Here is a 14428-nt window from a genome sequence, read left to right on the forward strand (position 1 = left end):
TAATAATAAATTAATGTACCAATTAAAAGTGTGATAAATGTTCCACGCGTTCTAATCCAGGGGAACTATAATATTTAATGTCAATTCGAATTAATAGCATAAATCTTACAGTCAATTCCAACGAAAATATCTCCAAGGGCATAATGGGAAAATCATATAAAAAGATATGCTGAACAACGGTGGATATTAATAAACCTTGGAAACATTTCTCACGCAAGCTTATAATAATATGTTTGATTGATACATAAATTTAAAAAAGGCGTGAGAATATATAATGGGGTAAATACTTTATTAGAGTTTGATAATTATCTCGGAAAAAAAAGATTTTTAAAAGAAATGTCTAACTTGATTATTGATTTTATTTTTGGGACTAATTAATATCTGTATCAAAAAAAAATTTTTTGACAAAGAAATTAATCAATTTCATAAAAATAAAGTTTAAAGATCGAATTGAATATTTTTTTGTCAAAAATTTTATTGTCTTTTGAGATAATTATCAAAAACTATTTTAAATTTATTTTTATATAATAAGAAATGTAACTAATATTTTTGCACAAAATTGCATACAGGATTATTATATTATTATTAAATTTAATTTTGATGTATACGATTTTTATCTATTATATTTATATATTTAGATAAATTTTTAAATATTTAATTTAAAAATTAGTTATTTTTATTTATATAACAATACACAATTATATACAATTATATGAAAATAAAAATCTTTATTATTTCTTCTAATAGAAAAAGAAATCATGTAGTTGAGTCATATCCTCGTAAGTGTTGTAGTGGGATATTTTTTGATTTTGTAGATGAGATTAACATGTAACTATTATGGTAACATTTACTTTACGTTTTGCTTTATTATTACATAATGAGGTTTTAAGATAAGATCTGCCTTTCGGATGACCCAACTTTGCGTTGGAAAACTGCCTCAAATTAAAAGAAAATATAGCGCTCAATTAAAATTAATAGTACGAGTAGTCACAAAAAAAAAATTAATAGTACGAGTAGTATTTAACATTTTTTGTTTTATACTGCAAAAGGGTCCATTGTATTTTAGCATTATATGGTACGAAGTGAGCGGATAATAATGATAACAATAATAATATGTTGAAAAACTTTTACGGTGTTTGTTTATAGATAAGCACAAATATAGAGAAATAAAATTGTATTTTATAGATAAGACATAAATAGAAATATTAATTGTATTTATTTTTTAAAAATAAAATAAAATAAAATATTAAAAACAAAATATAAAAGATAAAGATATAAAATTTTATATTTTTTTTTATAATAAACTATAACAAATTATAAAATTTAATTTATTTTTTATTAAAAAAATAGAGACGAAAAATATAATAATAAAAAATATAATTATAAAAAATTAATAAGAATAATGAAAGAAAAAAATAAGTTGTGTTTTATTAGTTTTTTTGTGTCTTTTCTATCAAGATGAATATAAAATATATTAATTCAGTATTTCTGAATATATTGTTTCTGTTTATGTTTCTTCTGTCAAATACTACAATTTTATGTCTCTGTGTCTCTGATTTCAGTATTCTGTCTCGGTAAATAAATACGTTATTATGTCCAAAAATATTTAATTAGTATATTTTATATCTATCAAAATAAAAAAACAATTTATTTATTATTATTTTTTATTATTCTTATTAATTTTTTATAGTTATATTTAAAAAAATTTAAATAAAAATAAAAATAAATTAAATTTTTATAATTTATTTTAATCTATTATTAAATAAAATATAAAAATATTAATTTTTATATTTTTATTTTTTATATCTTAAAATATTATTTTATTATGTTTTCAAAATCAAAAACAGTCTTTTAGTTTTATGTGGACCTAGTTTGATGAGATCGAGTGAGTTAATAATAGATGGAATTGGATTGGATGGGAAGGGCTTCAGATTAACACGCCCATCTAACCCTTATCCACTCTCACGTCAATTTTCATCCTTTGCATGTACCAAATATATAACAATTCCCTACATAATTAAAGAAAGAAAAAAAAAAAAACATATAATGCAAGTGTAGAACGATTCTTCATCCACTTGTTTTAGACTTCCTATTCAGTGTATTTTAAATAAGGAATATTATTACGAGGATAATAATCTTCATTTTTAACCGTACATTTGGATTTGTAGTAATAGAATTTCCAACCTCTCAAAGTTTAACACCCACGGAAAGTTTATTTTTCTTTTTTTCTTTTAGGTCTTATTATATTAAGTTTGTACAAGATATGTCTAGTACGGGTTGAGAGATAGATCGAGAACTTGTTAGTCGGGACGGATGCCGAATTCTTCAACTGGAGCAGGATATTTCGACGCTCAAGTTAGAATGGATCTGAGATGTAGAAGGTGTGAGGAATGAATGAGTATTTAGAGGGACCTGAGTCATCTATTTATAGGTAATGATGAATATCTGATCTTATCTTATTTGACTAAGATAAAAGAGACGTTTGAATTCGAAAATTAGTTAAGAATTTCAGTGAGTCGGTTTTGGACCTTCTGAAAAGGTGATAATTCATTTCGGATGTGAAATCTGTGGACCCGATCCGTAACAAAGCTATACTAAAATTCAACAAAACATATCAATATATATTAATTCATTTAGTGATTTTTTTTTACATATACTACTTTTGGTTTAAATATCAGCCAACAAAAAAAATATAAACTTGTTGTTTTCCAAAAATAAAATTTTAACATAAGATAAATAATAAAAAAATAAAATTATACAAAAGCTTATACTTTATTATAATATAAAGAGTTAGTTAGTATTGATTTAAACTTATGACAAACGATACGAGAAAATATCTAAATTTGGATTTAAGGATTAAAATAGTCTTTTAAAAAATTATGTATGCATTATTTTGTTACCTGAAATATTAGATGTTTTAAAATAATATTTAAAAAATATAATAACAAATTAAATTGATCATTTTATTAATTAGATAATATTTGATCGCAAAATAATTAGTGCACGTGATCTTTGAAGATCATTTTGACCATTAACAAATTTGTGCCCGGAAATAATGTTGATTGTCTAAATAAGCTGGACCTGGTTGTGGAATTAATATGATGAAGAGCATAAAGTTCGTATGCTTTCGTTACTTTCAGGTTTGCACGTTGGATTTATATGATTGAAGATTGATGTTGTTGTGTTGTCCAATCGATGCTTAGAAAAGGATTAAAGTTTGGCACACCATATGCTTCTTATTGCTGGCGCAGCGAAATTTCATTCAAAGTACTATGCTCTTCGAATCTTGGATATTCCCTTTCGTACCTTTTTGATCCCTTCCTTTCTCATTCCCTACAACCATTTTACAAACACTAATAATATCTAATCATATGTTGTGGAATAAATAAATTTAGCTTTTTTTTTAAGATTCTGTGTATAATAAGACTTAATCAATTCAGTTACAGCGTATAATTTCATGGCAACATAAAAAGATTATGTAAGATAACTGTAGTTGTAAAGTGAGATATAATTTTAAACAGTATGCCTTAGATTCGTAAAATAGTGTTTGTTTTGAGATATTGAGATAATATCATGTTTGTTGGTTCAGAGATTAGTATTAAAATTTTTGTTTTTATCTCTAAAATTTCAGTATTTCAATAGTGAGGACATAAGGAATTAAAATTTTTAGAGATGGAGACTAAAATTTTAATAATATTTTATACTTAAAATACATTCATTTCAATTAATTAATTCTAATTTTATCTTTTTGTACAAATTAAATTAAATTATTTTTTAATTTTAATTTTTGTCTCACACTTTATACCAAATAAAATATTAAAATTTATTTTAATTTCTGTTTCTTAGCCTCTATCTCTCAGTTTTTATCTTTCTACCAAACACTAGCTCTCGAATGTGGATGATTCATCGGCGTTTAGGTATAATAATGAGGAATTTAAATGGTACCGCTGCGGATATATATGAGGAGAGGAATTGAAAGTATTGAAAGAAAGTGAATGTGTTGATAAAATTTGGCATGAGTAGATAATGACAAGGTGATTATACTCTTGGTGTCACACATGCTTGAGATGGTCTTTTTGTTTGTATAAATATAATAGTTAATTTGTGTTGTGATGGTATATTTAGGTTTAGGGATCTTTGTAACTTTTGTTTTTAGATGAAAGTTGAGTTAATTATTTATACTTGATGACAGTGACAAAGAAAAATTTAATTGTCTAATTATCATCTTTTAACCACACTCTCCGTTTTGGATCGAGATTGAAACTCAACTATCTAACAAAAATTTATCACTAAAATACTCCAATACCAAGAGTGATTGTGCTAGGCATTTTTATTTTTTTCTTTGGAGGGGGGGTTAGGTTTATTCAGGATTGGGCTTAACCCTAAAAACAATTATTCTCTGATAAAAATAATAAGTTGGGCTATAAAGCTTTGTAGTACTCTAAAAGCCCAAAAGTTTGAACTGTAAGCTTGATTTTCACTTTTTCAGTCTTTTTCCAACTTTTTGTTTGGGCTTTGACCCAAAAGTGTTACAAAAAATTAGCAAAACTATTGGGCCTCACAATTGGCCCATTTAAGCCTAATGATGACGTCACACCTCTCTCCCTTCACGTGGTTTGTTCTGTTTCCGACTTTTCGTTCATTCCTCTTCACCTCTAAACAAGGAAAACTGCTCCACATACACACACAGTGTAAAAAAAATAAGATAAAAATAAAAAAATAAAGAAAATGGAATATTGACCGTTCATTTTTTTTCCTTTTAATTTCACAAAACCTCTTTGATGTGCTTCATGAGCGCAGAGCCACAGAGAGGGGCTTCACAAAACAAACTCTAAACCCTCCCTCTCTTGCTTCTTTCTTTCTCAACCATCAAACCCATTTCCCATTCGCTTTTTATATTCCAACAATGGGAAAGCGCAAACGAATTTCTCATCAATCTCACCCCCAATCCGATCCTCACAACCCTTCTCCTTCTTCAACCGGTACGCTTTTGCTTTTCCGCTTTTTCTGTTCTCTGCTTTCATGGGGTTTTCTTACTTATTACTGTAATGTGATCATCAAATTTAAGTTAACGATTAAACAATAAATATTCCTTTTTTGAATATATATAACTTTGAAAGAGGTGCCATTGATGGGGGCACTCGAGAAAACGTGATGACTCTGCAAACTCTTTTTTTTTTTTTTTAATTCTTTTGAATTTCGGGTGTTATGCGCATTATTACTGCACTTGTTTATTCTTCTGTGATTTCTAGACGAGAAAGTCAAGAAAAGCAATTTACTTTGACTTTGCTTTACCCTTATTCAGCCCTGTTCTATGTGGTTTTAATTTCGCTCGAGGGTTTCATGATCCTTGAAAAGTTTTCATTTTTCTTTCCCTAGTTGGATGTCTTTGTTACTTCGTCAACATCTTTGAAAATCTAGTGGATATAGACAGTTTTATTTAGGTGGATAGCTTTCCTAAGCTAAGATCAATATGAAATTGGGGAAAAATAAACGAGTTTACATTGTTTCCTCTTTTTGCCTTACTTTATTATTTGAGCTCATTTTCATGTGTTTTAGCGTCTTCTATCCCTATAGTTTGATGACGTTCTCTTTTTAAATGGTTTTGTTATTACACTACTGCTCTTCTTCTTTTTTTTTCACTTACACATTTTAGAGATAGTTTGGGATGTTAGTTTCATAAGTTGGATCTCAATTGTCTTTTGCACAATGTTCATTCTCCATACTTATGTGCATTGCCATTAAAGGTGCTCACTTTCTGCAATTATTGGCTTAACAAATTGCGATCATCTTTAGACATGATCATATTGCATTTTATACCTCAATTTTTCTGTGGTTTTTTCCAGATGGAGTAGCATTGAGATTATTAATAGATATGAGTTTGTGTGGGTGGTTTTGTTGGATTTTGTGATAATAGTGAAATTGTTCAGAATTTGTGACTTGTTGTAGCATGCTATTTGTTTGCTGGCTTGGGTGGTTTGGGAGTTGGTCAATCTATGTCCAGTTTCTTATGATAGCAGGATATCTACGGTGGAATTGCATGGTGGAATTGCATGCCGGACGATGTCATGTTTATGAATTTTTGTCTAGAAGAAATTAGGATGGGCAGAAATTGTCCCATTTATCTTTTGGCCTTTTTGTTTTTTGCTTGTTTATTTGTACTTGATAATATATGTAAGTGATTGGCCATGTAACTAAATGCTTGTTTTGGTATTTTATTAATTTTTCAGAAGCCATTCTCCACTCTTCTAACATGGAACTATTGTCAGATGAGGTTGGCTTCTTTTCTCTTGATTAATGTATTTCCTCGTGTAACTTTTGCTTTTATAATTTCTAGTCTCTTCGTTCTTATTCATTTTTCATCCTTACACCATTGGTTGATGAAGATGGTTATACATGAATAAACTTGTGCAGATACAGAATGTACACTTCTGCTTATCTTTGGAAGTAGTATGAAAGTAATTCACAAGCATCCACTGCTTTCTTTTGATTTCATATTACTTAGTCGATAACATTGACTTCCATCATTTGTCAACTTTCTATGCGTCTTTGCAGAAACCTTCACATTCAGGCAACTCTAGTGCACCCCCTATGCAACCCGGGCTGGATATGACAGATGGATCTATGAAGCTACTGAATACCCATCCAACTATGCCGCATCATCATCATCAGGGTCTTGGCCGTTCAATATTTTTGAAGCGTTCAAGACATTACTATGGTCATCAGTATTCACGACGCAACTCTGCCAATCATGCCAATGCATCGTCTTCTCGTGGCAAGGGTGTTTCTTCGTATGATGATAGACTTCCTTTTAAATTGGCTTATCAACCCAACTCACAATCGAGACAGCTTGTTGGTGAGTCTTTAGTGCTTATATTCCTGCCACACAAGTTAAAATTTTCAATTTTATAGTAGTGTTTCAGAATTTGGATCATTTCACTAGAAAAGTTTATCTTCGTTTTCTGATTACCCTTTTTCCCCCCAGAATACAGAGAGAAGACATTTTCCAGACCGGAGAGAATCCGGTCAAGTTCAATAACAATGGATGCAGTATCCCCCGATGCAGTGAAGACGGTATGCGCGATTTGTCAGAAGCCACTGAGGCGGAAATTTAATCTTCTTGGGGGTTCACTTTCTTGCTGTGAACTCTCTGTTGTGGCCGTTTTAGTATGCGGTCACATTTATCATGCGGATTGTCTGGAGCAGAGAACTAGTATTGAAGAAATACGGGACCCCTCATGCCCTGTGTGTTTAGGTCTACTTCTGCAGGTCAAAGGACAGTAATATTTTCCAAGGGGATGAATGTTACAACATGAAGTTGAACATGTGCAACTAATGATGAAAGGTTTTTTGGAAGATAACAAAATGGAAGACAATGAGCTCAGCTTGGATAATATGTTGGAGACTATTAGTATCAGTCAACAGAATCTCTGGTTAATCTTGTAGGGTTTGAGCATAGGGAGATTGTGTAACTTATTTTATACTCTTAAAATAGTTATCACTTATCAATAGATGCATAGGGTATCATAATAATAGTATGTAACAACTTAAAAGCTTTACTTATCTGAGTGATGGATGACATATAGATTCTAGTAGCTGTAAATGTTTCATGATTTCAAATTTTCAATGACCATACTAATTGAAATTAGTGTTCAGTTTTGGCCCTTTTAGTGGAAAGAAAAAAAAAAGGTAGTATTGGCTTAAATGCAAGGTAAATAAATATAAGCAAAAAACTGTTGGTCATATGATATTTAAAATACATATTAAAAATAAATTATTAATATATTTTTATATATAAATATACTGTGATTGGTATTAATGTGTGTATATATATATATATATATATATTTTTTTTTTTTGGTTTCCACGATATTTTCCAACCCAAGGTTGCTGCATTTAAGGGTCTGTTGGCCAATAAGTTACTGCATGCACAAGGTTTAATTTTCCTATCGGAAAACCAAATAGCCCAATTTCTGTTGTTTTCTAAAATCACTGTTTGGAACTAGACTTTGAGGACAAAAAATTTTAAAGCAGTGAACGCTTCATATCCAAAAACAAAACTCGACCTTTAGCCCAAATGAAAAAGGCCCGTTCACGTCTTTATTCCTATCACCAGCAATATGGAATTTATATTTTGTTGGCCCGAAACAGCTATGCCAAAACAAAAATTTATATTCAATTTTTTAAAACGTGAAATACACTGAACTGTGAATAATACATAGAATTCCACAAAACACATCGTATGTTACAGTAAATCAGTGAAAGAAAACAAAAAGAGAACCACAGTTGTTGGATAGGGATATGCATTTAATATCCTCACCCAACAATACAAGAAAATCCACAAGACACAATAATGGAGAATTTAGAGTGTCACTAATTATTGGGAATGTGGCGTATGATTTTGGGGATTGGGTTATTTTGTCTGCCTCTTAATAACAATTACAGGCTGACAGTTTAGACATGTTGTTCTTGCCAGCTCAACCCTCCAAAGTTTGGACACTCTCTTAATGGGATGAGGGTCTTAGAATCTATGTCACTTCCACTAGTCACTCATTATTACCACTTTGCATATCTTTGATGAGAAAATATAAGTGTATGGAGGTGTTTTCTAAATATTGTCTTTTATTCGGTTTTTAAAGGAGTGAAAAAATAAAAAATAATTTTTTTTTTTAATTTTTTGAATAATTTGTACGTGAAAGAGAAAGTAGGTATTTAAATTAATTAAATAATAAATTTATAAAAAAATTGATTAAAGACTAAATTTTAAAGAACAAGTAGTATTTTATGTAATTAGATGTTCTTTAAATATTATTCTTTATTCAACTTTTAGAGGAGAGAAAAAATAAAAAATAAATAACTTCTTTGATTTTTTGAACAATTGATACATAAAAGTAAGGATTCAAATTAATTAAATAATAATAAATTCTTAAAATAATTGATTAAAGGCTTAATTTTAAAGGATAAATAGTATTTTTCTATAATTAAAAGAAAACTTTTTTTTTATTAGGCAAAGATTTACATATAGTTGATATCATGTAAAGTTGATAGTCGAAAATCGCTAGATGATTTAACTAAATTATTATCTAATAATTATCGACTATTTATTTCACATAAAGACTGATGCAATTTTTTCTTCTTTTTTTTCCTTTTATTTTTAAAAGTCGCAAATAATATTCGTTTGAGAAGCTCTAAGAAACTAACTATAGCATAAATCAATTCAGTTAACTGTTTTTTTGGTTTTTAATTTTAAAATTTTAAAAAATAAAAATAATAAAAAGTTATTTTATTTTTTTTATGTAACCAACATATTTTTCGACTACTTAACTATAATACTATACTCAAATTGGCTCTAGCAGAATCCTATTCGTTAGCTTTTTTCTATTAGTAAACATCTAAGTCAAGAAAGTGAGGAACCCACTAAGTGACGAATCGTAGAAATTAAATAGATGTTTCCCAACCCAAAGTGGGTTATTATGTAATTCAATCATTTTTGTCTTAAAGTAAAATTTAAAAATTATATTTCTTCCTTGGAAGCAAACCCCATAAGCCAATGCTTACAAGAGATGGCGAGGGCAAAACAGTCCAATCAAATATTGTCAACAACCAAAGCCAAACATTAATATCTGCGTATGCAACAAAAAGTATACACGCCTGCCATGCAAATACTCAATGCTATGAGGACATGTCGGCAATAGGAATAAAACGGAGAAAAAAAATTGGATGGTGGATGGACACAGAAAATAAACTAAGAATGAATTACTAGGATGATATGTTTAAACTTTTATAAATACCATCTACCGAATAAAACACCTTAAATTTAACTTTCCTTTATATAGATGCCAAAATCTATACCTTTTTTCTTTGTTTTAACCTTTGATAAACATATCAATCCAATTTTTACTGAATCAAATTTGCACTTAAAAATTTTACTATCAAATATTTTAAAAATATTAATGCTAATTTTTTTCTTTATTATTTACTTTCTTAACCAATATCTTTAAATAATTATTAGCAATATCCTTAAATAAAAAATATATTTTAAATAAAAAATACTATATGCATATCATAACCAATCATTATATATTTGCGTAATTTAACTATTTTTATGTGTATTTTAAATTTTAATGTATATTTATATTAGTAGTTATTTTTTTATAGTTGATTTTAATATATATTTAACATAATTGTTTCGTGGAATTTATGCATTATGGTAAAAAATTATATACAGTAAGTTAATAATAATTAAGAACTATTAAATAATAATTTAATTAAACATATTTTTTTGTAATATTTTTAACTATCAACTTTACATAAAAATAATTACATGTAAATTTTTATCATGTATTATTATTTTAATGCGAAATTCTAAATAGTAAAATTTATTTGAGTAAAATATACTTTTTAATTTTAAAATTTGTCAAAAATTTTAAAAAATACTATTAAATTTTAATTTATTTCAATTTTATTTTTAATGTCTTTGATTTACATCAATTTTATAAAAAAAATGTGAACATAAAAATAAAATTGATACAATTAAAAAAATTAAAATTTAAAAATATTTTAAAATTTTTTAATAAAATTCGTGAATAAAAAATATACTTTATTCGATTAATTAATATCATAACTTAAGTTATCCTATTTAAGATAGAAAAGGGGGAGAAATGCAAATACATGGACTGAAGAGGGCAAGAGAGCAAAAAAGAAGAGTGTCCATAGAGCGTAAATTATAAATAGAAGCATGATGTAAACAACTCAGCAGAAGCAGTGTTACAATTTTATGACAACGCAAAGAAAGATTCGAATCTTGGTAGCCGAACATTCCATCGAGGAAGAAGAGATCCAACGGTCATGAGGCAGCGAAGTCACAGCAGTGTCGAAAATTCCAAAGCATAATTCTAGCATCTCAATTTCTCATGACCCATTATTAACGAACGAAAAGGAACGTACCAATTTGCATTTCACCATTACCAACCAATCATTTCTTCCACTCCTTTCTCTCTTCCACTCTTTCCTCCGCCTCTGCTGGCGGGAACGCCCGTTGACCGTTTGGTAACCGTTTTTCCTTCTGCTTCTGCTGCAAAACTTGTTTCTTCTCCAGGAAGAAAAAGGAAACTTTTTTTTTCTCCTCTTTGGTTTGTCTTGTTCTTCCTCTCATGGAGGTTGTGGAAGGGTCGCCGCCCAAGAAGACGTTGGCTGAGAAGGTGTTCGGAAGCAAGAAGAGTTTCAACAATGAGAGTTCTTCGTCCCAACAGGATGCTGATGGAGCTGATGCTGGAATGGAGCTCATGGAGATTGGAGCTGAAAAGACCAAAAATGTCTTGATCCTCATGAGTGACACCGGTGGTGGCCACAGAGCTTCCGCTGAGGCCATCCGTGATGCCTTCCAAATCGAATTCGGTGATGAGTACAGGGTAATTCATGATTCATCCATTGTTACCTTCTATTTTTACTATTTTGTTCTAATTGCTTCCTGCCTTTGGTGTTTGATTTGGATCTGATGCTTTTCAATTTTGATGCTTCTGTATGTCCCATCTTTACTGTAACAAATTCTGCAGCTCATTCAAAATTTTTCAAATTCTGCCGCAAAAGATTCTTTTTTTGGCCTTAAATTTGAAAAATTTTGTTTTTTGTTTTTTTTTTCAAGAATATATCATTTTTATGGTTGTGGGATATTTTTCTGTGATTCATCATTCATGTGCTTTTGTCTTTCATGTTTGGCTAGCTAGCTAGCTTTGTGGTAACGCAGAATTTGTCGCTACTTGGCTTACTTTTCTTTTCTTATTAGCATTTTGCCCTCTGGCTTTTGTTTTCAATCTTTTTCTCTTTGGGAAACAAGGATTAGTTTTTTGTATTTGTTGCCTTTTGCTGGTTTTTCTTCTTTTAGTTTGTTACCTAAATCTCTCTATGCTGATAAGGTGGCCTACTCAATTTTGCAGGTATTCATTAAGGATGTTTGGAAGGAATACACAGGGTGGCCATTGAATGATATGGAGGGACAATACAAATTCATGGTTAAGCATGTTCAACTTTGGAATGTTGCTTTTCATAGTACTTCTCCAAGATGGATACACTCTGCATATTTAGCTGCCATTGCAGCCTACTATGCTAGGTACATTCCTCTCCTAAGATTTCCTCCTTAGTTTTTGCCGTCCAATGACTAACTTCATTTTATAGTGTTAAATTATTGATTCATTTGCAACATGTTATGTCATCATTATTATCATTTGTAAAATAACTATAATGGTAACAATTAATAAATTCTGTAGCTGTAGAATCTTTCCACTTTTCTAATGCAATATGTAATTTTTTAGGGATGTGGAAGCAGGGCTGATGGAGGTGAAGCCGGCCATTATAATCAGCGTGCATCCATTGATGCAGCACATTCCATTGTGGGTTCTAAAATGGCAAGGCCTGCAGAAGAAAGTTATATTTTCCACTGTCATTACAGACCTTACTACTTGCCATCCTACTTGGTAAGTTAACTCCATATTTTTTTACATTTTATTATGTTAATTCCCCTTGTTCTGAAGTAAAAGGTCATCATTCATCAATTAATGTTTAGGTGCTATGTTTAACATGTTTGTAGGTTTCATCCTTGGGTGAATAGATGCTACTGCCCTTCACAAGAGGTGGCTAAGAAAGCACAACAAGAAGGCCTTAGTGAGGAACAAATCAAAGTTTGTGGCTTGCCCATTAGGCCTTCGTTCGCACGCGCAGTTCTAGTGAAGGTATGCATAAAATGCATTATGCATACTGAAACTCTACTATGAATATAGCTCTTGTTCTCCGTGATGGACCTGGCTTTCTCCTTTTAATTTTATAGGATGAACTAAGGGCAGAATTTGAGATGGATCCCGTCTTGCCTGCAGTTTTGCTGATGGGGGGTGGTGAAGGATTTGGTCCTGTCAAGAAAACTGCAAAGGCCTTGGGAGAATCGCTTTATGACAAAGAAGATCAGAAGCCAATCGGCCAGATAGTAATCATATGCGGTCGTAACAAGAACCTAGCATCCACCCTTGAAGCTATCGAATGGAAGGTTCCAGTGAAGGTGCCAATTTAACAGGCTTCACTCCTTAAATCTATGGTGTATGAATTGCAAGTACTAGAGATGAGCATAACAGAATAGGACATACTAATCAAACTTTTGTTGTTTGGTTTGTGTAGATTAGAGGATTTGAGAAACAAATGGCAAAATGGATGGGAGCCTGTGATTGCATCATAACAAAAGTAAGTTAAGCCAATTTGCTGACTAAATATTTGCAACTTCACATGTTAATATTTTAGCATAGGCTCATTGGTTCCATGATATTCTCAGGCTGGACCAGGGACAATTTCAGAAGCATTGATCAGAGGGCTTCCCATAATTCTCAATGATTATATCCCTGGACAGGTGAATGATTAAAAGGGTTCTGATCCTTGCCTTACACTCTTCCTGTCTTTGTCTTCATTCCAATATTGATTAACAGTTTCAATGATAATAAATACAGGAAAAGGGAAATGTGCCCTATGTGGTAGACAATGGAGCTGGTGTCTTCACCAGGAGTTCTAAGGAAACAGCGAAAATCGTGGCAGAGTGGTTCAGCACAAAACAAGATGAACGGAAAAAAATGGCAGAGAATGCATTGAAGTTAGCACAACCAGAGGCAGTCTTTGACATTGTGAGGGACATCCATGAACTAGCTGCGCAAAGGGAGCCGTCAAACTTTCCATACGAATTGACGGCTTCATTTTCTAGCCTAATCTAAAATTTGATTGCTCCTGCAACTTCTCACTAGTCTTTACTTTTTTGGGTTTTTCTTGTCCCCCACTAGAATTGACATGTATAGTTAGCTTTTCAAATTGCATCATTCTTTATCCTAGTGGGTTGGATTTACCATTATGAGCTACAAATTCTGGTGAAAAATCTCTCTTGTTTATAAGAAATGGGTTTAACATTGTGCTGTGCACTTCAGTCTAATGGTTTTTGTTCAATTCCCCTTTTCTTTTCCTCCTTGGAATTGTATTTAGCATTTCATAAACCAAGATTTTGCTTTGTAACGGGCCACTTTACTAAGAAATTAAATATTATTTGTCTATGCTTACTTGATTTATCCTTTTAAGAAATCACATATAATTTCGTGTTTTTGAATATCTTGCTGCTTTTAAGCTTGGTAGAAGCAATGTGACAAGAAAAGAAGAAAGAAAAATGTCTATGCATTGAAAAGTCAGTGTAATGTGTTCTTATATTGAAGCATTGAATATGATGGGATCCTTCCACATCACGGAAACAAAAAAAAAAAAGCATCATTCTCATTTACATGAAACACATTACCAACCTCACACATGAGGGCTATGCCTATGTTAGTTAGTTTCCTGTGGCTGCAGCTGGAGACAGACTGTTATTAGCTGAAAACATGTGACGCTACTCCAATAACAATCACTGCCACTT

The 14428-nt window shown here is 30.7% G+C and overlaps 2 protein-coding genes across 6 annotated transcripts; both read left to right on the forward strand.

Annotated features, from left to right (window-relative positions):
• Window positions 1–4618: 4618 nt before the first annotated feature.
• Window positions 4619–7648, forward strand: LOC112701481 (uncharacterized). 5 transcript variants are annotated; one of them, XM_025752236.3, is made up of 5 exons: window positions 4619–4982; window positions 6231–6274; window positions 6415–6458; window positions 6556–6856; window positions 6986–7648. In XM_025752236.3, exons 3-5 carry the CDS (start codon window positions 6453–6455, stop codon window positions 7282–7284), a joined length of 606 nt encoding a protein of 201 aa, XP_025608021.1. In that variant the 5' UTR covers window positions 4619–4982; window positions 6231–6274; window positions 6415–6452; the 3' UTR covers window positions 7285–7648. The 5 variants fall into 5 exon arrangements, with proteins under 5 accessions (XP_025608021.1, XP_025608026.1, XP_025608016.1 ...); XM_025752241.3 differs by having other exon boundaries at window positions 4637–4982; window positions 6231–6299; XM_072200353.1 differs by lacking the exon at window positions 4619–4982 and adding an exon at window positions 5727–5747.
• A 3106-nt stretch (window positions 7649–10754) lies between these two features.
• On the forward strand, window positions 10755–14075 carry LOC112701499 (monogalactosyldiacylglycerol synthase 2, chloroplastic). Its single transcript, XM_025752252.2, has 8 exons — window positions 10755–11411; window positions 11937–12109; window positions 12312–12473; window positions 12587–12728; window positions 12824–13048; window positions 13165–13227; window positions 13316–13390; window positions 13488–14075. Exons 1-8 carry the CDS (start codon window positions 11154–11156, stop codon window positions 13743–13745), a joined length of 1356 nt encoding a protein of 451 aa, XP_025608037.1. The 5' UTR covers window positions 10755–11153; the 3' UTR covers window positions 13746–14075.
• The last annotated feature ends 353 nt before the right edge of the window (window positions 14076–14428 follow it).

This window comes from Arachis hypogaea, chromosome 1 (assembly GCF_003086295.3).
Source record: "Arachis hypogaea cultivar Tifrunner chromosome 1, arahy.Tifrunner.gnm2.J5K5, whole genome shotgun sequence".
Taxonomy (NCBI): domain Eukaryota; kingdom Viridiplantae; phylum Streptophyta; class Magnoliopsida; order Fabales; family Fabaceae; genus Arachis; species Arachis hypogaea.